The sequence below is a fragment of the Alosa pseudoharengus genome, unplaced genomic scaffold (genome assembly GCF_046254945.1).
Source record: "Alosa pseudoharengus isolate Yale_2024_CS ecotype anadromous, Long Island Sound unplaced genomic scaffold, YU_APseudo_1.1 YU_APseudo_1.1_scf_11, whole genome shotgun sequence".
Lineage (NCBI taxonomy): Eukaryota > Metazoa > Chordata > Actinopteri > Clupeiformes > Clupeidae > Alosa > Alosa pseudoharengus.
The window spans coordinates 9697340-9723312 of NW_027468576.1; the positions used below are offsets into that span (position 1 = coordinate 9697340).

At 41.5% G+C, this 25973-nt stretch overlaps 3 protein-coding genes across 3 annotated transcripts in view; 2 read left to right on the top strand and 1 right to left on the bottom strand.

The window, feature by feature from the left end:
• Positions 1-2726, top strand: part of gng12b (guanine nucleotide binding protein (G protein), gamma 12b) — a 56176-nt gene extending 53450 nt beyond the window's left edge. Inside the window, exon 4 of the mRNA XM_076277948.1 lies at positions 64-2726. Coding sequence (XP_076134063.1) covers positions 64-189 — 126 coding nt within the window. The 3' untranslated portion in view covers positions 190-2726. The remainder of the gene's footprint in view (positions 1-63) is intronic.
• A 3246-nt stretch (positions 2727-5972) lies between these two features.
• On the bottom strand, positions 5973-8785 carry gadd45ab (growth arrest and DNA-damage-inducible, alpha, b). The gene is made up of 4 exons (XM_076277949.1): positions 8650-8785; positions 7855-7956; positions 7452-7665; positions 5973-6826 (listed from the first exon to the last, which is right to left on the bottom strand). Exons 1-4 carry the CDS (start codon positions 8697-8699, stop codon positions 6713-6715), a joined length of 480 nt encoding a protein of 159 aa, XP_076134064.1. The 5' UTR covers positions 8700-8785; the 3' UTR covers positions 5973-6712.
• Positions 8786-10412: 1627 nt separating this feature from the next.
• Positions 10413-25973, top strand: part of sec16b (SEC16 homolog B, endoplasmic reticulum export factor) — a 28400-nt gene continuing 12839 nt past the window's right edge. The window contains exons 1-17 of the mRNA XM_076277950.1: positions 10413-10734; positions 11160-11478; positions 11683-11771; positions 12216-12318; positions 13348-13423; positions 13789-13906; positions 14278-14429; positions 14636-14697; positions 14804-14942; positions 15247-15492; positions 17054-17151; positions 20356-20437; positions 21000-21117; positions 21246-21357; positions 21740-21845; positions 21994-22131; positions 22984-23097. Of these exons, the coding sequence (XP_076134065.1) occupies positions 11216-11478; positions 11683-11771; positions 12216-12318; positions 13348-13423; positions 13789-13906; positions 14278-14429; positions 14636-14697; positions 14804-14942; positions 15247-15492; positions 17054-17151; positions 20356-20437; positions 21000-21117; positions 21246-21357; positions 21740-21845; positions 21994-22131; positions 22984-23097 (2016 nt within the window). The 5' untranslated portion in view covers positions 10413-10734; positions 11160-11215. The remainder of the gene's footprint in view (positions 10735-11159; positions 11479-11682; positions 11772-12215; positions 12319-13347; positions 13424-13788; positions 13907-14277; positions 14430-14635; positions 14698-14803; positions 14943-15246; positions 15493-17053; positions 17152-20355; positions 20438-20999; positions 21118-21245; positions 21358-21739; positions 21846-21993; positions 22132-22983; positions 23098-25973) is intronic.

A 25973-nucleotide genomic window follows, 5' to 3' on the forward strand; every position in this document is an offset into this window, starting at 1 on the left:
AGAAAGCAAGTTCTGTGTGCTTTTGTTTCTTGTGGTAACTCGTCTGTGTCTTTGTCCTCACAGGTGTCGAAGGCCTCTGCAGACCTCATGCACTACTGTGGAGAGCATGCCAAGTACGACCCTCTTCTCATGGGAATCCCAGCCTCAGAAAACCCCTTCAAAGACAAGAAGCCCTGCACCATATTGTAGCCTGAAGTCACTGCATCGTCTTAAGTTTTTTTTTCTTTTATTTCTTTTTAAAAATATGACGGATACATTCAGTTTTTTTAAAAGAAAAGTTAATATGCTACTACTTATTTGGAACAGGCATCTAACTGTCAGTTGGAAGGTTCCCCAGAACTGTGTTCATCTTATCAGGCACAAACAGTTGCATTTTACCATTCCTCCCACTACCACAGTACCACCCTTTCTTTTTTGTTGGTCATGATAGTTGTCTGATTTGCAGCCCCCCCCCCCCCCCCCCACCCCATTCATTTGATTCGACATTTGATCAGCAGGACACAGAGTGTCTTTCTCCTGTGTGACCACACTAGACAAAGTCCTAATTGACTCTCTTGTTAACACAGGCAGTCAAAGAGTAAGAGTAAAGGAAGGAGATGGATAAAAGAAAGAGAGAATGAGAGGAGGGCAGGATTAGGGCAAAGGTCACATGCATTGAGGCACTTGTGTGTGTGTGTGTGTGTGTGTGGAGGGGTGTAAATCAGGTGCCTCTGGTGGCGTCACAGTGACGTCCTTCACCCTATAGCAGGCACGACCTTCTTTTTTTACTCCAGGGGGAGAGGCTAGTCTCTAAACAAAACAAAAGCCTGTGTCATTCCTCAGAGTCAATGAGCGTCTTTTGAGCGTCTTAACCCACTCGATTCTTTCGCAAGCCGTCATGGGGAAGATTGAGTGATCTAATCAAACAGAGAGAGGAACAGCAGAAACTATTTGGGGGAAAGAGAAAGGGTGGCCGACTATTTGAAATTCACTGACTCCGCCACAGTGTCGTCCATCGGGGTTTTTTGCTTTGGTGTGTCGCACAATATTTTTCCATGTCAGGTGTCTTAACTGTTTATCTTCAGCGGCAGTCCTTCACCTGAATTGTATTGATTTCTGGTTTGCAAATACATGTCAGATAATTTCACAAGTCAACATTCGTGATTACAACACTGTTTTCTGTCACCAACACCTGTAACTTATGTCTCCAAAATCACATTCTGTATGAAAATGGTACTAGAAATGAATTGAATGAAAGAAATATATGTAATATTTTAGTGTACACTCTGAATTGACATGGATCTGGGCTCTTTGGAAGTTTTGCAAGTTGGACTGCTTGGCACAGATTGGCAGGATCCAGTCCAGATATGGGCCAGATCAGAGCTAGTCATAGCCATTACAAGGAGGGGATGGCTGTAGAAAAATAAAACACCCAACTGTTAAGAGTATATGGTAGAGTAGCAATATGTTTAATGAAGATCATGGTACATAAATATATGGTAACCCTTTAATAATGAGTATATGCCTTATGTTCATGTAAAATTATTTGGATGGTCTTGATTTATTGTTATGATTATGTCTGTTTTATTTTTCTTTGTTTTTGGAGAATGAAAATGAGATGTTTTAATGTGTCTGTGCCATCACATCCACATTTTTACCAGCAATGGAGATGAATTATGCGGCTTTTGAATGCTTTTCTTCATCTATGGTATCCCACAACATTGAGCAGGAAAAATACTTTTAAACTGACAGGGTTTTTGTGATCACAGTGAATGTTGGGCTGACTGTTATTATCTTGAATTATAACATTCCATGTTTACGACCTCTTTGTTTTTTATGTTGCTGTTTTCCAATACGCTCAAGATTGCCATGCAGTGTGTGTGTGTGTGTGTGCCCATGTGTGTGTGTGTCAGAGAGAGAGAGAGAGAGAGAGACTAGGCGAGCATGAAGAACTATGTGTGTGTTTGTGTGTGTGTGTGTGTGTGTGTGTAAACGTGTGCCGCACAAACTGGCAGAGCGCTAACAAATGAAGAGACCAGCCGAACCAGCCAAGGCCTTAATGAAGTACTCCTGCTCTAACGTCCATTTGCTCACACAACCAATCGACCGACCGACTGACCACTCTTCTTACAGCGATGTCTAAACTGTGATCCTAGCAGGGAGATGCCTTCCCTTTCATGGGGAAACTTCACTGTGCACAGAGGTCTTTGTACTCCCTGTGTCGGGCCTGTCACTGTGGAAATGGGGATGTTACATGACTGGACAGTTTTAGAGTGTGAGCAGTTTTGACCACTAAAGTAGCCTTGCTGCCGGGCACTACAATCCAACAAGCGACTGTTCTGTTATGTTCTGTGGAGTTATCTGTTGTAGTCCCATGTGTCATTTAAAGTGTTTCCCCCCTTATCTCCTATGTGTCATTTTAGAAAAAATGATTTGCAGATGTTTCAGCTAATCTATACCCCCCTCCCCCAAGTGTCTGTTCCTTAAAAGGTGTGTGTTTATACTATATGAGGAAAGGATCTTAAATGACTTTCATTGCCTGTACCGCTTTGCCTTTGGCATTTTAGAATGGAGTTGTGTGTTGACCATGAACCTCATTTTTCATTCTCCTCCAGCTCCAACTTGTAGACTTATTATCTTTCGTCACTTCCCTGTGCTTTAATGCCACAGCTGTCTGTCTCTCTGGTGCTGTAAAAGTGGTCTGCACCCCTAACCCCAGTCTAAAGTGAAATATAATTTTATCATCAGTTTGGTGTCTTGGTTTCTTCTTTGTGTTGATTGTATGTTGTAATTGATTATTAAGTCATAATGTAAGTATATCTCTGCACTTTTCTGCACAATGTCAATATTTAACAAACCCTGTGTAATATTACACCATTGCACTTCATACACCACATAAATACTCTGAACATAGAAATCTGGTCTATACTAATGAGGTTATATGCTATTCTAATCAGTTCTACCAACACTATTCTATTTTCAGTGCTATTGGTGCTTAATCAGCACTGATTAATACTATTGTGAGTACTATAAATCTATCAATACTTTACCGCAGGGCATGAAGACTTAAACAAAGAGGTTTGATAGAAAAACAAAACCACATGACCCTGTCCTTGTCCCCTGCTGTTGATCCTTTTTAGTGGCCACTGGGTCAGCGATCCACATCTCAAAATTGGCACTTGCTCTAATTCACGAAGGCTTCTTTTGTTTTGTTTTTGTTTAGCTTGAGGTCAAATCAGCAATATTTCCCTTTTCCCTTTGGTCTGCTGTTTCAGCCAGAATCAGGTCAGGCCATATGCGCTGGCCCACATTGATATAATCACTGCTGCAGTCACGTCCCCGATGGATGCTCCTGGCTTTTGTGGTGTTGTCATTTGACATGATTGTGTTACCGGCGAGCCTGGTGTAAAAGCTCCAGGATGAGCCTGTAATCTAGTGTGAGGGGGCCAGGATAGGGGGCATTGAATGTCTCACCTGTTTTCCTGCAGGGCCTGAAACAGTTGAAGTGTCATAGCGTTTGCTAAATGGCAGCAAGTCAATGTTCCTATTCCTGTCTTGCCTTTCTGCAACCACAAATTAATATCTTACTGGATTTGAGTTTTTGTATTGTACATGGATATATTTATTGGAATGAGACTGAAAAAATTAATTATCCAGAACAACAGATACTACTAGCAGTGTCTTCCCAGCCAGTGTAATTTTATTAATGTCTAGGAATGTATGCACAGTATTTGCATGTTAAGATGCATTCATGTCACAGAGAAGGCATCTGTATATCCACACAGGGTGAACTGCATAGTTCATCAGAATGCAGTGTTGAAATGCTGAATTGATGGGAAGAGACACAACCCCCACACACACAATCTCTCAGCTGTGAGCACCAGTTCACACTGCCCTGCTTCTTGTCTGACCTTAGCAGGAACTCTAGTAGTTCATTCCCAGAGTGTGGACTCTGACAGCCCAAAACCACAACCTCAGAGGCCATGCAAAGTATTTACAAGACACTGACATTTTGGAGTTCACCGTAAAGACTAAACAACACTGCCCTCCACCCACCAAGAATTCCTTTCTTTTCCGTGTAGGGAGGTGCATTTAGTCAGTCACGCCCTCCACAGTTGTTGTCAGTGATGGAAACTCCAGAGTTCACACTCACTAAACAGTTACTCTCACACACAAATCGGAAGATAGTGATTTAGACGTCACTCCTCTGATCAGTGTGCACTCTTTAGTGTTCAACCCCCATTCCAGTATTTTGTGAGGATGAGAGACTTTTTGTAGAGGGTTGCCCCCACTACAGAGCAGTAGGATCAGCATAGAGTACTCTCATCAGACCGCCTCACCCTTCTGCATACCGCTCATGGTGACAATAACCCAAACGGCACAGCTTGACCTGATTCTGCAGGTCCTCAAATTCAGTTAAGACTGCAGCACAGGTCTCAGTTTCAGCCAAGTGAAACTGGATGCCAAGGCCACTTTTACATTGATATATGTAGGCTATTGTTTAGCATTGCACTTGTAACTTATATCATTTATATGTTTTTTTTTTTTATTCATGCTGCCCTCCCAATGTTTCCAGTTGATAGTGACGGCATTGGGTGGGGTCTGTTTCCTGCTGATGAGAAATGCTAAGTTTGTCCTCCCTTCATTCCTTAGAATGGGACTATTTTTAGTCCCTGGTCTTTCCCTGTGCCCCATGTCTCATGGCCTTGACTCATGCTGTTATTGTTTTTGAGGCCTTTGTCCATGTATGGCGCACAGCCATTAGTTTTGGTGTCCATCTGAACTCACTCATGAATCACTCACTCTCTCCCTTCCGTTTTTAGCACCGTCGGGGGGTACGTTTATCCTGTTCTGTGTGAAGATAGGGGGTTGTAGGTGACTGGTTAGGCTGTCATCTTGGCCTGCAATAGAAAATAGAGCAGGCATTCTGTCAACCTCCACCTCATAATACCTCTGTAGCTATTTTTAGAAACCTTCACAGCGTGTCAGTGCTTTTACAGAGCTTGGCAGGCAGTCGCTTTGGGGAAAAGGGAGTTTTCAAAGCCAAAACTGTGATGCACATCCGATTGCTATTTTTTTCAACCTCACTGGAAAGTTTGAAAGGAATTTTTTTTATTCTACCTCTCATGCAGCAATAGTGAGGTCTAAATCAATCAAGACAGACATTTCACAACATCAGCTGTTGTCATTGCAAAGGAATGCTAACCCATTGTTACTGGAAATCTTGATATTCTGGACATCCCTTCCAATAATTGGGCTTTTTTGGAGTAAGAAACGACCCTCTTATGAACTCTGATATTGCACAAATCAGCACCCAGCTGTTTATACAGCTTCCATTAGTGTTGTTTTTTGTTTATTCAGTTGGCAGGGCATAAGAGGTAATGTCACACCCTCCTCTTTCAAACCACAGAGCGCACATGGAATGCCCCCCTACACCCTCCCAGCTGGTTTGAGGTGTTATTCCAAAGCACCTGCAGGTACAAGAGAAAGACCTCTTCACACCTCATTGCCTGGTGTGTGACTTTTAAATCACAACTTCAATAAGTCTATGATAGGACATTTTATGAACATGTATGTCTTCTGATCAGGCTAAACCGCTCAAAGGAGTGTGGGAGCAAAGCTAACTACACATATGCTAATCTGTCGCACTAGCGCTGATGTGGTCTCAGTTCCTACTGTAGAAACAAGCAGTAGATAGCATGACCCTTTGCCTGGAGAGTGTATCAGTCATGTCACTGTCCTCATGATTGTTTTCCTGGTCATGTTGACATTTTTGTGCTGACAGTTCAATGTCAAGTGTTTGTGCGTTTATGCAGCTGGTTACTTTGTTGTGAGTCAGGGCAGGGCACTAGGTTTGAAGCAAGTTGAGCGTTGTGTGTAGCAGGGCACTCTACCAGCAACTGACCCCATCACTTGCTTCACATGGTCAAACGAGTCAACGAGTACATTAGTATACTGCACACTTGGTTCAAATTACACATCAGAAACAGATATCAGGTTCAACTATTTATTCCATACTAATACAAGTGTGGAGAACACAGCAACATAAATACAATTCATTAAATTAAATATATTAACACAAACCAACATTTCTTTTCACTAAATGGATGTTAAGGAATAGGTCAATACATGTACTTCCTAAACGTATTAAGAGGTGTAGAACATCTTCCCTTTTTTTAAATAGTAACTCATGAAAGGACAAAAACAACATAAGTTAAAAGCTGTTCTCAAAAATTCCAGAGTATCCAGTAAAGCAACTCTCAGTACTCCTCACAACAGAGACTTGCCTGCAAGGCAGAGTCCAATCCATTTCCCTTTGCCCCAGTTCTTGAAGCCTGCCCGGTTAGGAACCTCCTTGAATTAAAAAAAAAAAAAAAAAAACACCCCCTTCTCGTGCTCACCACGTGCCGGTGAGCATTCACATGATTCGGTTTCCTGTAGCACAGTCCCTTTTCCCGGCAAATGGTGGACAATATCATTCCCTGGCAGTTCAGCATACTGCTGAGTCATTCTTCCTGAACAGGTCCTGGGACTGCATCTGCTCCGATTATGCATTAAGTCCACACCCTTGACAGTCAAGTCCAACTGTTCTTTTGTCTTGTTGATGCTTGTCATTCATCTTCCCAGCCAGTGCAGGGGCTGTTCGGAGGGATCCTTTGGACTGGAGGCATCAGACACATCATCTAGTGCAATACTTTTAGAAAAGTAAACAGTGTGCAGTTCTCATTCTTGATCATCGCTCAGGGAGGTTGATAACGGGCACCCACTGGTCTAGAACCCGGCTGTCTCTGCAGAATCTGTTCAGTTTACTCAGGGCTGGGTCCTTCCACGTGGATGACTGGGGATTCTGCATGAACAAATACTCAAATTAGTCTCTCAGTGATAACCATGCATATGCCTTAGTCAAACAAACTTAAAATAAGATCTAAACATAGAATTAGCATAGACTGTAGGCTACATGTTTAGTCAGATATGCTCATTTGCTTGCTTGACCAACCACTAGGCTCCTTTTTTGCATTCATTACATTTTCTAGTGTGCAACTGCTGGTTGCTTTAGAGCTTTTCTTCCTGGAACTGCTGTTTGCAGAAGTACCCCACAGGAAGTTCAATGAAATCTGCCAAGGCCAGCCGCAAAATTTCGCTAACTGGAATCAGATCAGTCAGCACGGCTGCCAATTTACTGCTGCACTAGACAGCAAGGAATTCCACATCAGAGACCCTAATAGATCAGGAAACGTTTAACAACTTCAATCAGCCGAGATGGACTTTTAACCATCTTCAAAGGGCTGCAACTGGGGAGCTGCAATTGCCTCTGGTAACTGTGCAGTTTTGGATGTCACATCATTGACTCTGGTGTGACTTAACTCTATCTGATCCTACTACTGAAAAGCATTAATTTAACTGTAAAAGTCAGCAGAGAATAAATCATTCCGTCACAAACGCAGACTTAATCATAGGGAAACCGTACTTACAGTGACTAAAACACAGTGTAGGTCCATTGGCTCTCCTCCTGGTTTCATTCCCCCAAGGATCTCTGCCAGACGTTGCATATTGTTCACACGCAGGATGTTGATGTCATTCTCACAGCAGAATGCCTGGATCAAGGTGAAGTGAATCTGAAGTGCAACGTCTTGAACATCCTCCTCGTCAGTAGCCAAGAGACATAAAACCACATTGTCGGGGTCCCTAATGATAAGACAGTCAAAATTAGACCAAATTAGACGTGACTTTAGCAAACACAGAAGGTTTTTATTTTCAATTTAACTACAAATACATCGAGGTCAGTATGCATAAGCGAAGCAACGAAGCACTCAAGCAAACAATGTACATTTTTAGAAAAAAAGTGTATTAACGTGACATGATATTCATACTTACACATTCAGGGACTTTGCCGCCTCGTATACTCCTACAGTGATGCAACCCTGAGGTAATGCAGCGCTGAGGACATCTTCCACCGCCCTTGCCACGGAATCCATTCTGTAGAAATGAATATCTGTTAGTTTGTTTGCCAACACCTGACTAAGGACTAAGTGACTAAATGAACTGACAACAAAAGAAAATGGATGATGCTAACTACCTATGAAAGCCGCACAAAAACTCCGTCAGACTGCGCTGAAGTTAGTTGAGAAAGCACCATGCACAAAAAAACACCGCAGCCAAATTCTGTCAGGAACGTTAATCCATCGATAGCAAATTCTGCAAAATGATAACGTTACTGTCGAGGGTCAGACGTCAATTTAGAAGAGAAGTTTGCGTAGCTTGCTAATTAGCTGTTGACCAAAGACCTTTACCCACCGAACTGCCTGGTAACGTTCGGCAGGCATGTCACGAGCGATAGAAGAATGCCTTGCCATTTCAACTAATTAGGCAAGCTAGCCGGCAAGATAACTTACTAACAAAAAGTCCACGTAAACGGTCAGAAATGTTTCTCATGTGTTAAGTGACTTCAGCAACGTTGCATGACAACTGTGAAATGGGCAATTTTCAAGCAGAAAACGTCAAGAACGTAACGTTAGCTAAAATTGACGTTAGGTATCACCAAGATGCTTGGCCACATTGATCATAACTTGCTGCAGAGGTTTTTCTATCAATGTTGCACGTAACATACAACAAAACTTCAAATACTACACTTATAGATGACATGCAAGGCCGTATGAAATAATAAAGTACCTTTCAATGGCGTTATCTCCACAAGGTTCTTCAAAAGTCATATTGCACATCGGGTAAAATTCCGGTAGCGCTATGATGTCCCTGCTGTGAAACGCGTAGTACTCCTTTTGCGCCAGCACAGTGGGAACGTCGTCAGTGGAACTCCAGAAATTGAATGTTAAAAGAAATGCAGGCAAGTTTCTAGCGCCACTTATTTGCATAGTCAACGCTGATTGGCCACTCAAAATCAGACCGTAACCTGTAGCATGCCTGTAACTATGCTCAGCGCCCTCTGTTGCCGGACTCTCACATAAACTCTTGATCATATTCTTTATCTTTAAGTAATGCTCGAAAAGTCCCAATTTGCAAAATCTTGTGGTAGATTTTTTTAGGATATTCAACTTCATGCGGGAAAAATCAAGCAGTTTTAGTTGTGTGAGCGTCAATCGCCTCAGCGTTGTTTGTTTGAAAGCTTGTAGGCTTGAATAATTGTGGATCAAGTCAGTTAAAATGTTCTGCAACAGATAGCCTGACATATGCGACACTTCCAGTTTTACTGACACGCAGCTCTCACCACACGCTGATGTCACAGCGACATCGTGTGGATTTTCTTGAACATCGTAGCCAAGCGCACCAGAGCCGCCCTCCGCAGTTAAAAAAAATAAATAAAATAAATAAAATAAATATATATATATATATATATATATATATATATATATATATATATATATATCTATATATATATATATATATTTTTTTTAAACTGTGTTTTTACAGTTTAGCCTACCATTAAATCCAACGATAAACGATCTTGGCCGATAAATGTAGGTTTCGAGCAGAAATACGGATCCTTTTTTTACCCACCTCGTATTTTCCTCCAATGCATGATGAAAGTAGATGTAGAAGGATGTTAAAGGTGTTAACTTTTGGTAGGCAGACCTGTAGCCTAGTTGTCATATTAATAACATAAGTAGAAAAGACTTTCATGCATATAGTGATTGACGGAGTAGGCTAGCCTAGGCCTAGGGCACGTTTCCCAAAATCATAGTTTCTAACTAAGTTACTAACTAACAGGTTAGCAACTTTGGGAAACGCACCCCTGGATAGTAACTTCTCTGCTGTTGTCAAATGGTATTATTTCGCTACTGGTGAATCTATTGGGAAAACTGTGGCCATGACTCTCTCTGCATTCAGGCCATTCTCGAAAAAAAAAATGGTTCTTGTCATTTACCGTTTATTTTATAGTCAATTGTTTTCGGAGCCTTTTTGTCACCAGCCCACGAATCATGTATGCTATGCTATGTGAATGAATATTCAGTGGAGAATCATTATAGGCCTAGGCTATGTTACATGACAGGGACATTCTATCAATGCGTCATCGTCTAATTCATTGTGTAGACTAGTAGGCTACACAGTGCATTGCGCACTAACTAGTCGCATCTAACCCACTTTTCTTGCTTTACTTCACTCGAAGCAGTGTATAAAAGTGGGTCTTTCAGACCGCCAGTGAACTTGTCTGCACTCTGCAGGTTGTTGCCTCGCAGAAAGAGACCCACATTCCCTCTTTAACATGGAGAACACTAAAGACCGCCTTAAAAGTTTTTCCTTTTTTTGCAGAGAATATTATGGCTCGGTATGACGAGCAAGTCGGTGTAGTTCCGCACAACGTGGCATCCCTTTTCACTTTCCAAAAATGGGAAACGCGGTGTCAACTTTAAATTAGGAATGTGTATGTAAGTAACTAAATCACGACGTTTCTATGTCATTCTCAGGCGTTTCTCTCTGAGTCTGGGCGAGGCACAAGATGTTTACTCTCCATAGGGTGTAACGGTCTATTGTCGTCCCGCCCAACTCACACACATCACAACCGGCGAGATGATAGGCTATGTGGCTTATGCCATAAAGATATATGTAGCCTATCATACCTGTTGTGCTATTAATAGGATCGCTGAAAAGTAGCCTATTTGCTGAGACAGGAAGGCATAATCTTGTACTTCGCTCTTTGAACGGACTGGAAACTAAGAGGTCATCTCAGTTGATGTTGTGATTTCCAATAAATGATGTGGCAGATGCACTTTGACTGCAACAAGGAGCGACTTGATTCAAGTGAGTTGTATAGCTTAGTAGCAACTTTTACTTTCTCGATGAAAGATTTTACAGTATTTGACAATATTTAATTAGGTATTTTTCATCAGATATAATGTGGCGTTTTAGTATGAGACGATATAATGAATGCTAGTACTTGACCTCATATGTTATCAGAAGATAGTCTAAATGTCTACAGTAAAGCGTAGGCTATACAGCAGAGTAGGCTAGGCTACTTTTTCCACATAATTAACGTAACCTAAATCTAATTTGGATCAGTTTAACTAAGTAGAAACGAACTAAACTTTACACTAACTAGAATAAAAGGCCAGACTGTCTTTCTTTCGTTTCATTTTCATTAAGTTATCATGTAAGACCAGTAAAATACTTTGGAGAGTTTAGCCTACTCATAACACATACAATGGTTCGAATTTTCCACTTTTTAGGCCACCAGTGACCGCCTCAGTGAATTGCCACCAGACTTGGTGCTGCTGATCTGACCATGGCTTCTAGAGGTGACAGCTGGCAGCACCAGGACAGAGAGACGCACCAGCAGCATCATCGCCCCAGAGACGACTACCCCAGACCCTCTCACCCCACAGGGCCAGGACCTTACCCTCATATGGACCCTAGAGAGAGAGAGCGACCGTGGTCTGCTGTGGACCCCAGATACGCTCACTATCCAGCCAGGCCAGATGTGACCCATGGCAGTGCCCCATATTACAGGCCAGGATACGGTCATCCACACTCTCGACCCTTTTCCAGGTCAGTCTCAATTGAACAGCTGTTCCCTGTGACAGTAACATTACAGATGCTCACTCAAAATAATGGATTGATTGATATCTTAAGACTTTAGTGGTGCTGCTTTCGTTTGAAATGTGACGGAAAAAATGGCTGCTGTTGGTGTTGTATTATTCGGTTCATTATTATCAGGTGCTCTATGGATAAAGGTCTCTTGTGCTCTCTCAGGCAGGGATATGACTACTCATACTGGGAATACAGAGACCCCTATGCGTACTATGACCACCATCACAGAGGCCAACATTATCAACATCCAGGTACTAGCACAGCCGGATGTCAGAGTAATGCACACATAAATGATAATTTATCCTTTTTTTGGCTGTTGTACAGTGTCTCCAGAAAGATTGGCACCCCTGGTAGAGTTCTCTAAAAACAGGTATAAAAAAATTATCTGTTGGTGATTTATCATGCTCACAATGAAAACAATGTCCAATCTTGAAGGAAAGCAAATTTATTCTGAGAAACAAAAACACCTAATAAAGAAATTAATATTTAAAAAAAAAATAATCCAATAATTCTGGAGGGCACTGTATGTACAAATACATTTTATACATAGGCCTACTGTCCATTAATATTGTCTATAATGTTAAAGGGACACCAGCAGCCGGGAATCTCATTGCTTGTACGTGGGAATGCACTTGGCCATTAAAGCTGAGTCTTTGATTCTTTGTTAATGATTAATGTGAATGATATAAATACAGATGCCGGTGGATGGTCATCTCATGACCAGTGGAGGACAAACCCTCCTCCTGACAGAAGCCATGGCCAGGACTGGGGTGGACTGCCATACCAAGAATACCACAGGTCATTTGAACTTCTTCAGGCATACATAACCTAGTGATTTGATGTCCGGTGCTTCTGTGGGAACAACAGTTACTGTACAAATACAGTAGCACCGGTGACTGGAGACCAGAGGTGTCAAAAATATTCATATTCATTACTTAATTAGAAGTATAGATACTAGGGTTTAAAAAAAGACTTCTGTAGAAGTTGAAGTATCAACCCAAGCCTTTTACTTAAGTAAAAGTGTAAAAGTACTGGTTTTAAAACGACTTAAAGTATAAAAGTAAAAGTAATGTAAGGGGAAAAAATGCCATTAACAAAAGCTTAGGCCGCGCCACAGGGGCCTATAGTGCACTAACATTTTCCTAAAGGCTATAATGACTATAATGTTATATTAACATTTAGGATGCACTACCACCTGTTTCAGCCGCATATTTTAGTACAATGCAAATACATTAAAGAACCATAATATGTGTAGTATTGAGCATTAACATGTGTTTCATGGAGCCGAAGATATGATGACTAATTGCCGATAAGTATTAATGGTGCAAAAACTCAAACTTCAGAGGCATGTTATCAATCACCTTTATTGGAATGGAATGTACATCTAAGCTTAGCTGCAGGAATCCGTGAGGGCAACGGATGTAAGATAAGATAACTGGACAAGACAATTGGTGTACCCAGGGCAGGCTTAGTGGCAATAACCCTTGTATGTTTGTCTATATATTTCTACTTTGTTACTTGACACCTCTGCTGGTGACTAATTCTTTTGGCCTTTTAGATAGTTGCATGTATCAACAGTACAAAGAGCTACTACAACTATGCTTAACTCACACTTCTTTATTTGCATTTTCCATTCCTGTAGCTGCATTCTCCTTGCATTTGTCATATTGAATAGAGTAAGTAATAAGTGTTCTCTGCACTTCTGTACTAAAGCTGAAGTGATGTTCCCCATTTGTTCGTAATTAAAAGCCCTCGCCACATGAGTGAATATACAGTAAGATTGCTGAGAGACTAACATCACTGCCTGTTGGATTACACTATTTGCAGCTATGACCAAAGAGGGGAGAGTTCACAGTACGACTACAGCCAATCAGAGGGTCACTACAGGAGGAAGAGTGAGGAGGTACACACCTGGCCTGACAGTGGCAGGCTGTTTCATAAATGGCAAACTTAACACTGCTTGTATACTTGTGACAGAAAAGCAGTAAGTCATTTGCAGTAAATTGTACAGTAATATGGCATTTTGGAAACAGCCAAAGTGTAACATAAGTATTTAGCCTCATTGTGTGTCAGTCAATGATTCCGAGGTATCACCTATTATTTTAATGCAATACTCTCCTGATGCAAAGGAAATGCCACCACTTTCTTCTCTACGGATTAGTTTTCGGTTTGGGTTTTTCAGTTACATCAATTGTAACTGTAAGCATCTTTCACACAGCATGTTTAATCTCAACTGAAGATCTTTCATTTCACTTATGATGTCCCCAGTGTGAGCCAGGTGTGCTGGCCAGCTCCAAGGCCTCAGGTCTGTCCTCCAGCAGTACTGAGCTCAGCCAGTATATCAATGGGGCAGAGGAGAGCGATCCCATCCCACAGTCCTATTCAGGTCAGTCATCATGCCTGTATCGCAACTCGATTTAGAAATCGGTTAGGATTTTCAAACTGTAATGTAAACATGGCATCCATTGTAATCTGCTTGATTATCAATATCTGGTAGAGTGGTGCCAGCCTTATTCTAGAACTGATCACTCTCTGATTCAGTTCTGAACAGAACCAGACCAGATATACTGTACTGTCAGTTGCTTGCCATAGGGTTGGCAACTTGGCATCACACAAAGTCTGTCTCCATCATCTCATCTGACATAAAGTTATGATTATGGTTACTTAGCAGAAGCTTTTCATTAAAACAACTTAAATTCATAAATAAAAGTGTATATATAAAATTCCTGCTAAAGTGTATAAATATGCTGTGTTCAGAGCCAGAGATTGTGCCCCAGCTGACTGCTCCGCTGAAGTATACTCTCCCTCATGCACTGGTCAGCTTTGGTCCGGCTGGACAGCTGATCCGGGTCAGCTCTGCTATCGCCTCAGATGGCGAACGGGCCCTGGTGGAGTTTCATAGCCTGGAGGTATGGGAGCCTTGTAGTCACAGTGTCTCTGGTCAGAGGAGAAAAGTGCTTGACATAGTATGTTCTGACTTGAGGTTTTGAGATTTAGAAGTTTGTAGAGCAATGGAAGTAGTGTCAAAATATAAGGAAATAATGAGTTACTACATGGGCTAGGAGGTTTTGTGTTAATATGGGTTATTATGAGTTGTTCGATAAAATTCTCCCAGGTCATCCTTGGAGAGTCTCAGGAACAAAAGGACCTGCGAGCCTTCCCTGGACCTCTGGCCAGGTACCACCACAGCGCCTCATCTCTTGGATAGCACAGCAAACATCAGTTGTCATAATAATAAGTTGACCCAACGCGTCTGCTCACCTATCCATTTATCTCCTCCCAGACCAGACCTGCACAAGGTGGATGTCATCACCTTTGCTCTGCAGAGGGCAGAGGCCTGTCTGAAGGATGACACACTGCAGGATGCTCCCTCTGCTGCCCTCTTGTGGAACCTGCTGGTACTGCTCTGCAGACAGAATGGGGTAAGTGTTGCACTCAATACAGTTACAGGCTTTTATGATCTACACTGGAGTGGGAGATCAATGTTTTAAAAGACTTCAAAATTGAAACATTTGTCTGTAATTGTGTGTATGAATGACGGAAATATACAAATGCAGAATCAAAGTTTGTTTCTTGGTGCAAGTTTGAAAATACAGACATGAAGTGAGTTTGAATATGTATAACCTGTTACTTTGGTTTAATTAAATACATCAGGACAGTTGTGTGTATTTATCAGGTTGGCTATCTCCACCTCAATGTCTTAATATATTCTTAACCCATGCTCAGAGAATCGTGGGGTCTGACATCGCGGAGCTCTTGACGCGAGGCACCGTCTCCCTGGGTGCCTGTGAGGGGTCTGATGGGCAGGGCAACGAGGCCAGCCTCATCGACCTGACCGACAGGCCCCCACCAGAGGAAGAGCCCCTGGACACAGCGGACCTGCTGACGGGGAACCCCACGGCTTGCCCTGCTGACTCCACAGAGGAGGCTCTGAGGAGCTACACACAGCTGCTGCTCTCCGGGAGGAAGAAGGTCTCTGTCATCACTATTACCACCATCATCATCTTCATCATCCTTTTAATCAACTTTATATTCATAATTTCCTTACTCATCTTGTTCATCATTATCATTGGGTGATACTGTGTATTTAATGACTATGATAACTAGAAGTTCCATAACTAGGATTCTGAAAAAAATAACATTGATTTAATTTTTTACACTTATAATTATTATGACATCACACAACTGTCATTGTTATTATTACTATTACAACTATCAGCAACTTTTGATTATTATTATAACATTCATTTTAATAATCATCACTATTCTGTGGTACGTACGGCAGAGTACAAAGCTTTGTTCACGACGCCGGAGACAGGTTACAAACACACAAGCATCCTAGGCAAGCATGAGAGCAACAAGTCTGTCGTAGACAAAGTCTTACCGATATTTATAGGACTAAACAGGCTATTCTTGAAGGATTACATGAGATAAAGAAAAAAGAGTTGTCATGATAAAGAAAAACTATTATCACTCCAGATTCCCAAGGGAAGTTGACCTCAGAGGTCATGGACAAGGGAATCACTCCAGACTCCTAAGGGAGGTTGACCTCAAAGGCCAATAGCCAATTTAACAACAACAACACCAGTAGACATTTAACAGCTACAGTGTTGTCTAATTACTTGGCATTATTCCACAATTCTATTACTACTCTTTTAAATAGTCCTTTTCATATTTGTAATTACTCCTAGTTTAGCCAGTGTTTTGGTCTGAAGCTCCTGTAAAGGCGGGGATCACATCAGCCAGCGGCAAGTGGCAGCGGCAAATGTAACGCAACGCTCAGACCATAATACATTTGATCTTGTTCCTAAGCAACAGAAACAGTTTGTCAATTGAATACGCTTGCGTTGCGCTTTGAAAGTTGAACCAAGTTCAACGCTCAGCTTGTTCAACCCTAGCGTTACGCCAGCGTTGCCACCGTTCCACTGCCGAACCATAGAGAACAATAGGAAACCTGCCGCTTGCCGCTGGCTGATGTGGTCCCCGCTAAAAAGGATCAGTTTTCATTTGTCTTTATACAAGCTCACAAGAGCAAAATCAGGTCTGATATGGCTACATCGAGTCCTTCTTGCTTGTCTGCATTGGCCTGCATAATGTCTAATGACAAGCAGTTTGCATGCCAAAGATGAATGTTTCGTTGGTCAAGTAGAGTATGTCAGTGTCCACCAGTAAGATTGCTCCACAGTGTCTTTATTTAGGCTGAAGTGATACTCAAGCAGGGGTGCGGTGAAGCAGTAGCGATAACGAGAAGCTAGTCTGCATCAAGGCAGGGACTGCAATGGGCGAGGCCTCTCTGAAGTGAATTAAACCAATCACATGCAACCCCAAGTTAAATTCTGTAAATTCTGTTAAATATATTGCCAAACTCGGGGCCCATGTCATCTTTGTTGCTCATAAGCTAAACTGGTTATGAGGGCGCCGACAATATGAAAGTCTTGCGGTTTTCAGTGAGCACACATACTGATGTACTAACTAAAACATGTAGTCTATGCCTATGTAAGTATAAATGTTCTGCCCCCCTCTCGTCCTACAGGAGGCTCTAGAGTCGGCCATGAAGAGTGGCCTGTGGGGGCATGCCTTGTTCCTGGCCAGTAAGATGGACAACAGAGCATACACCACCGTCCTGAACAGGTACAGTGGACAAAACAGCTGAAAATTGCACTACACCTACACACCTTCACATTTTAACCACCATCTGGTCAAGTGAGTTGAATTACGTTTATTGAAAAAAAAAAGATATGTAGTGGCCTCTGGGCTTGAATTGGAACAGTGGTGGATAAATTAAGTTGAACGAGAAACATCACATGAAAAACAAATAATAGATCAAATTTGACATTGCAATGACAACAGTTTAATAACTTACCCAACATCTCAAAGATCTGAACATCTCAGGTAGAAGTTTCAGATCACCTTACACTACTGTTCAAAAGTTTGGAGTCACTTTTGTCCTTGTTGTCCATGCCCCTACATCATTAATGTTGTAAATGACGATGAAGAAATGGCTGATCTTTAATGCAATATCTACATAAGTATACAGATGCCCATTATCAGCAACCATTCATCCAATGTTCCAAAGGCACATTCTGTTTACTAATCTGATACCATTTTAAAAGGCTAACTGAGAAAACATTGGAGAACCATTTTGCAATTATGTAAGCACATAATGTAATCTGGAAACTGCTGCCCTGATTAAAAAAAAACAATGCAACTGATCTCTGGTATTCTGTCTGTAATGGAGTGGAATGGGAATGTCTAAGTGACCCCAAACGTTTGAACGGCAGTGTACATTTTCCCTCTATGGATAGGTACCACCTCCATGACATTTTGGGGTCAGATGGTTTGTGGCCTGGCTTGCTGTGTTCAAGACATAAACACATTCTGGAAAAAATTTACGCCCTTTAGATAGACATAGGCATGGACAGTAATGCAACATAGACTATATGTCAGGATAAAGCTTGCTTGACATAAAAAGGGTAATGGGGATTGCAAGCAGTAAATAGACAGCATTAGAACTGTTGTGTGTCTTCTAGAATGTATATCTTTAATGTTTAATGAGGTGTACAGTACCCTCCATAATTATTGGCACCTCTGCTAATGTTGACTGCAGGTATACAAAATAATCTTTTTAGTGATTTATTGTAATCTCAATGTAAAACAATGAGGACAAATCCAACCTTGAAGGGAAGCAAATTTATTCTGAGAAAAAGGAAAATCTCATAAAGAAATACATATTTTTAACAAAAACACGTCGCCCACAATTATTGGCATCCGTGCTTGTAATACTTTGTCAAGCCTCCCTTGAGAAGTTGGAGAATACAAAACAAGGGATTTAAGACCATTTGTCTTTACAAATTCTTGGAGTTTAGATCAGGGGACTGAAATGACAATAGCAGAATCTTGATATTCTGTGTTTAGTAAACCATTTTTGCTTTAATCTGGATGTTTGTTTTGGTTCATTGACCTGATGAATGATCTAGTCATCATGACCCACCTTTAGTGTCTTGGCAGAGGTTGACAGATTTCCATTGAACATGTTCAGGTTTTTCTTGGGGTTCATGATACCAATGACCTTAATAAGTTTCCCAAGGTTCCAGACAATATCACTGTAGCATTCAGTAACTCCTGCCATTTACATTTTTAATTAAATGGCAGGAAAGGCCTTTACCTGGCACACCACCCTCTACTGTAAATAATCTATAGCAGTGAGATCACTTTTGAAGATTTTCTGTAACTCTCAAACAGTGGTTCTAATGGATATCTTTTGCCTATCTTACCATCCTCCATGTGTGTGGGGACAAGATAACCATTGGTCTTTGTCCAAGCATGTTTGTCACATTTTTAGTTGATTAGAACCTTTTAATTATTATAGTTTTAACTGTAAATAGTGGCATTTTCATTACTATTTACCTAGTTTTATAGCCATTCCACGACTGACTGAAAGTGTGTTGACTGAAATGTCAACACACTTTCCTTCTATTTAATTAAATTTACTGTATTTTCTTGTCTTTCCCATGTCGAAAAATGACTAGAGGATTTAGCCTCTGTGTCACTTTATTTTCATACCTTAGTGAAAAAGAAAGTCATGAACTACTTCTGAAAGTCCATAGACACTCTGATTAACTTAAAGAAGTTGAATATAAATAGGAAAATGCTTCTGTTGCATTTTGTATACAAGACTAGTTTTCTAGTGGTGCCAATAATTGTGGGCAATGTGTTTTTGTTAAGAATATTTATTTATTTTTTTCCCCTTTCCTTTTTCTCAGAATAAATTTGCTTCCCTTCAAGGTCGGATTTTCCCTCATTGTTTTCATTGTGAGATTACAATAAATCACCAAAAGATAATTTTTTTATACCTGTTTTTAACATTAGCAGAGGTTCCAATAATTATGGAGGGTACTGTAACTATTTTTATAGAATTGATTGTAAAGTTAAATATGTGGTTTTAAGACAAATAATCTACAAACTAAAACTGTTTTTAACTGTTTTTAACTGATTGATTGATTCCAGAGGCCTCTCAGTTTCCACAGCAGTGCCATGCCTCTCTGTGTGCGTCAAAGAGCGGCGCGTCTGGAGTGGTTAGTGTGGGAGTCTCTGTCACAGCACTGTACTCTGCGATCTGTTAGCACATGGGGGGTTCTGTCTCTGAGGCATATCAGGTGGAAGCCGTGTAAATGACTCCCGCGGCTCCCTCAATAGGTCACGTCTAAATTTAATTTATCTCCTTTAGCCAGACTGCCCATGGCAGGTTTGGGCACACTTGCTGTGGCACAGCTTGGCATTCTAATGTTTTGTAAATAAGACACAGCTTGTCTCTGCTAATATTACTTAGGCCCTAGTTCCTGCGAATCACTTAACGTGTAATACAACACCTCTGACTTCATGCTGAGGATAAGGCAAGGCCTCTATGCGTCTGAGGTAGGAGGAGCACATGGCTGGCAAGGTCTGATGGAGGACTCCGGCACTCCTCCAGGGTGTTTATGTGTGTGTTGGAGGAGCAGGTGGACGGACTTGTTCATGCACTTGCTGCTTAAACTATTTATGTCTGCTCTTTTCACTACCATTTAATGGGCATTTTGACGGATTGGGTGGCAATCTCTGTGATGTCTGTTGAATGAGTTGCTCAACATGTGTAGGTTTTATTGGTATACATCTGTGTGCATACCAATATTTGAGACTATCAGTGAAGAGTTGCAGTGAATTTTGGCAAATACATGAATCTATTTAAATATCTTAGCTATGTTTATAATTAAAAGCCTGACATGAGTGTGTGTCTATGAATGTGCCTCTGTGTGTATGTAATGTACAGTATGTGTGTGTGTGTTTGTGTGTGTTCAGATTTACAGGCTGTCTATCGCCCAGTGACCCTCTACAGACCCTCTTCCAGCTGCTGTCCAAGAGAATCCCGACCGTTGCCACGGTAACACTAAGCCCACTAACCTTCATAACAGCATGACACCTATAAATTCGAACATGAGTGTCCCCTCTCCCCTATAGATCCTCACTAAATGTACAGAAACCTTTAATGGTAAAAACTGCCTGTACAGCCAAAGTCATTTTAGGCAAGTTCCTCCACTCGGCGGCCATTTTGCAACACACTTTGGGCACTTATCGGGCATCTATTTCGGGCAGAACTGTGCGTGCACAAGGCTTCACTACACCAACCTCACTCCAGCTGTGAGATCACCACACATGATTGGCACAATGTATTCACAACATACCTCATGATTGGCACGATGTATTCACATACCAACTTTTAGTGGTGGAAGAGGCGGAAATGTAGACGACTGCCATACATTTCTATGCGAGATTCTTTGAGTGCTGTGTCTCCTCATTGAAAAGTCTCTGGTACAGCTGACAAACATTTATGTTTCCTGAATACAGAGAACCGAAAAGCATTTCCCCAGAAAGAGCCTTGATTGATGGTGCCCTATGATGTCATGTTAGTTAGCTCTATGTTAGTTCTGATTTCTTGTTGGCAGTGCTGCGGGAGTGACAGGTGGGGCGACTGGAAGCCCCATTTGGCCGTCATGCTGTCCAACGAAAGTGAGGATTGTGATACTCACCGCAGGGCTATCATTACCATGGGAGACACGCTAGGTATGTGTGTGGCAGAATTTCACAAAAGAGCCGCCGTCTCACCTTGACGAAAATGCCATGTAATTGTTTTACTAAGGTTTGTTTTGGCCTTGATCTTGAAAAGCAAACATGAGTAATTCCTCTTGTAGCCTCTAGGGGGCAGCTGCATGCTGCTCATATCTGCTACCTCACAGCACGTACTCCCTTTGGTGTGTACACAAACAAAGCTGAACGCCTGGTGCTTCTTGGCAGTAGTCACAGGTAAGGCTTGGACAGAATTCGCCTTATTCACCCGGCGGCCAGAACGAGGCTTAAGGGTACACTTGCCATTACACCTCAGTCCAGGGTGGTGGTATTGCACTCTGTTTGCAAACTTCCAAAAAAAAAAACTCACTGAAGAAGAAGAACAGGTCAGTGAACCCTTCTTCTTTTTCGGCAGTTTGCAAACGGAGTGCATTACCACCACCATCTGCTGAACTGAGGTGTAATGGCAAGTGTACCCTTTAGCCTCGTTCTGGCCGCCGGGTGAATGAGGCGAATACCAGGATACCTGTTGAGCATGTTTGAATTCTCTGCTGTTGTGTGAAAATAAAGACTGAGGTAAAGCTGACGCTCTGTTTGGATGTGTTCTGTCTCTGTGTAGTCTTCCCTTTCTGAAGTTCATTCAGAGCTCAGCGATGCAGTGCACAGAGGTGTTTGAGTACAGCCAGAGGCTCGGAAACCCTGCTCACGTTGACCCACCTTTTCAGGTATGTTTCTGCTGATTAGATGTCACAACAGGAGAGAGGAATTTGCTAATTTTGTCTTCAAGTGTCGAACTTCCTGAACTCATGAGGCATTGTGTGTGTGTATTTGTTTGTGTGTGTGAGTATTTGTCATTGTCCGATGTATCTGCAGGTGTATAAGTTCCTGTATGCTTGTCGTCTGATGGACTGCGGCCTTGCCTCTCAAGCCTACCACTACTGTGAGGTGGTTGGGAAAACTCTGCTCACACTGCAGGAACCCCCCACGGTGCTACTGAAAGAACTGATAAAGGTAGTCACAGGAGTACCATAGAAACACTACACACACACACACACACACACACATAAACACACTCATTTACATACACACACTCATTTACATACACAAAAGTAGGGGATGGAGACAAATTGACAAGTGTTATTTTTGTGGAGAGAATGTGCAGGACTGGACGGCGGTCATATTTTATACTGCTTTGCGGTACATCTAGATTTGTACCGTTTCATGGCTTCCGCTGAGAAAACAAATAGTTGGCCACACAAATAGAACTTGACAGATTCAGGTGTTGCATGACAACGTCACACAAATAGAACTTGACAGATTCAGGTGTTGCATGGCAACGTCTTACTTGCTGACTTTCACTTTCCATTAAGCGAACCAACCACTCGCGGAATGATACGAATAGAAGCATAAAACCCATTTTCCTTGACAGCAGTCTGTTATACGTAGCAACGGTCTGTTATACAAAATTATCAGACCTCCGAACGTTGGGAAGTCCTATTCAAGTGAATGGAGCATTCTGCAGCATTATGAAGAGCCGTGTAATAAACACCAATAAAACCCACACACACACACAAACACACACAGAGTTGAATTGACATAGCTTAGCTGACCTATCACATGAAAAATGGATTCTTGCAACAATTAAGGCCAACCTGTAGAAAAATACTATGCAATTTCATGTTCCTGTTCCTGATTGTTACCAGTCCTTTACATTTCATTATGGGTCCTTGATATGTCATGGGAGCATTTTAAAATGTCAATGAAATTGTGGTGCCAACCTGTGAGGAACAGTGCTGTGCCAAGGACTCTGTGTGCAAAATATACTGCTGAGCCACGTGAGCCCATCTTGATCCTCCTTCTCAGCTGACCGACAGGCTAAAGCACGGTGAGGCCTCTCTGGCTGACACAGGAGCAAACGGGGACTTGGAGGATCCTGATTGGCTGATCCAGCTGCGTGCCAGAGAGATCGGAGCTCAGGTACCCTACGAGTTTGTGGGAGTAAAACATTCTATCCATGTGAACTTTGTAAACTTTCCAGGAAGACTTTGATACAAGGTGTTAATTACCCCTGAACTGCTTTATGAAGCTGAAACCTTTAGTAACATTAAGCAACTAGAAAATGTAATTTCGAGGAAATTACCAGTGCATGAAAATATAAACATACTGTATATTAACATAAAATGCAAAACAAACTTTTATTTGATAACAGTTGGCAGAAATCATAGTTGATAACAACTGACAGTTGAAATGGCTGAACAGTTAAATAGTTGAGTAGTATAAATAGTTAAATTATTTAATAGTGAATTATTGTAGTGAGGACATTTATTTTGAAACAGTTGTGGGCAGAGGAAATAGTTGAACAGGATCTGTAGAGCCAGATTGTATGTTTAAAGCCTGAGACAGAGTATATAGTTTAAAGGTTAAATATAGATAGTGTAATGGATGTTGATAGACAGAAAGTTGAATGGATGTTGATAGGCAGATTGTTTAATGAATGTTGATGGGATAGTTTAATGGGTAGATGAGTGAATGGTTTGAAGAGGATGAATGGATAGAAAGTTGGATGGAATGTGCCTTATATCCTTGTAGAATGGAGATACACAGAGAGAGTTGGCCTAATTGAGCAGAAAGCAGTTGATACAGGTGCAATCAGTTTAACTAGCTTTTTGATGGGACCTAGTTGAGCAGCTGGAAGTTGATACAGGTGCAAATCAAGTTAATTAGCCCATTATGATGTCATAGTCCCCATACAAAGTCTATGGGGAAAAATAAGCTTGTTTTTTATTAATATCTCAAAAAGTATAAAGTTTACAAAAGTGAAAAATACATTCCTCAAGTCTCCTTTTCAAGAACTACGTTACAAAGTTTGAACAAAGTTTCTACGTTAAACGGTTGAAGCTGAATTAGACGCAGAAATTTGGTGGGAAGAATAATAACTAGAAAAGCATTTCCTGAAGGAAATACAGTGCATGCAAAGTTGTTGCTGGGTTGGTTGCTAGGGTAATTATAGTCGTTGCTATGCTATAAAGTGGTTGCTAGGCTGTTGCTAGGGTAATTATAGTGGTTGCTATGCTATAAAAGTGGTTGCTAGGTTGTTGCTAGGGTACTTAAAGTGGTTGCTAGGCTGTTGCTAAGTAATTATAGTGGTTGCTATGCTATAAAAGTGGTTGCTAGGCTGTTGCTTGGGTAATTATAGTGGTTGCTATGCTATAAAAGTGGTTGCTAGGTGGTTGCTAGGTTATTGCTAGGGTACTTAAGGTGGTTGCTAGGCTGTTGCTAGGGTAATTATAGTGGTTGCTATGCTATAACAGTGGTTGCTAGGTTGTTGCTAGGGTACTTAAGGTGGTTGCTAGGTTGTTGCTAGGGTACTTAAGGTGGTTGCTAGGCTGTTCCTAGGGTTATTATAATGGTTGCTATGCTAAAATAGTGTAAATAGTAAAAAAAGTAAAAATAGTTAAAAGTTATTAAAATTTGGAGAAATAGAGAGAGGGATAGAGAAAATGAGGGAAAGTGAAGAAAAAGAAGTGAAAGAAAGTTGGGCTGAGAAGTAAGCTATTCAGTTGAATGGAGAGGGACACAGAGAAGAGGTTCCATTGAAGTTGCTGCAGGCAGTCAGTGAGAGAGCACAGGTGCAGTTGATTGCATTCTATTCCTTAATAGCCTATTATGGTGTCATAAAGCCATGTTAAGTCTATGGAGAATTTTAAAATTTAGTTACAGTGCATGAAAATCGGAAGTCGGAAGTATCGGAAGTCTTCTTCTTCTTCTTCTTCTTCTTATTACAGTGCATGAAAATGCACTGTACTGTTCTTCCTAGGCAACAGCAACTTTTTCTTCTTATTACAGTGCATTCAAACGGACCAAGCTGCTATGTCTTTTAAACTTTGAAACTTTTATACTTTTTAAACTATTAAAGAAAAACTTTTTAAAAATCCCCATAGACTTAACATTGCTGATTGTGACATCATAATACGGCCGTTAAAGGAACACGCCACCCAAAATCAGTAGTGATATATGTTCTTACCGTAACTTTCACGAGTTGAGTCGTACCTCTCCCGCGTCGGTAGGTGCACTCAAACGCTCTGTCGCGCGGCGCGAATGTGTTAGCATGTTGCTATGCTAGCGGGCTCTGCCGTGGCCGTAGAGAGAGGCACATAGCAGTATTCAAACACCTCCACGTTTTACCTACTTAAATACAGTTGCACAAGTAGTTGATGAAAAATGTTAGGGCACACAACATGAAACGTGACGATTTTCCAAGCGAATAAACATGAGAACTACGATGTGTGGCGCAATAGCACTTGGGAGTACTTTGACCTAGCGTGGTAATATTATTAACACCTAATTGTAGATCCTATCCACCACAGAGTTTAGAATCCATGCTGGATCGACCCTCAGCCTCTCCCTCCCCTCTGAGCGAGAGAGGCACACACACTAGAGGTGGTGGCTGGTTGTTTTAATGTAGGCTATATGGGTGATGCAGCGCTGCTGACGTGAGGCTAGAAAGCCCTTGCCTGTTCTAGAAAGACTGATCTAATGCAGCAAATATATTAAAAGGCAAAAGTCGTACATTGGCTAGGCCTATCCCCAGAATATCAGCAGCAAACTCAGTCTCTGTCGCGCAAAACAGTCTCCAAATAAAACGCACATCGGCCTGTTGCCTATTCTGCCAGCTTGTGACAATATATCGTCCAAAATGCTTGATTGCATTGCATTCTCCACATTTTTAGCTACATTTTCATGTACCACATCAGCATTTTTGTTCAGTGAATCTTTTGTAAATTGCTTTACAATTACCGTCGGGCCCTTGTCAGCAGACTTCGGCTTGCCTCTTGCCATATTCACTCCTTGTC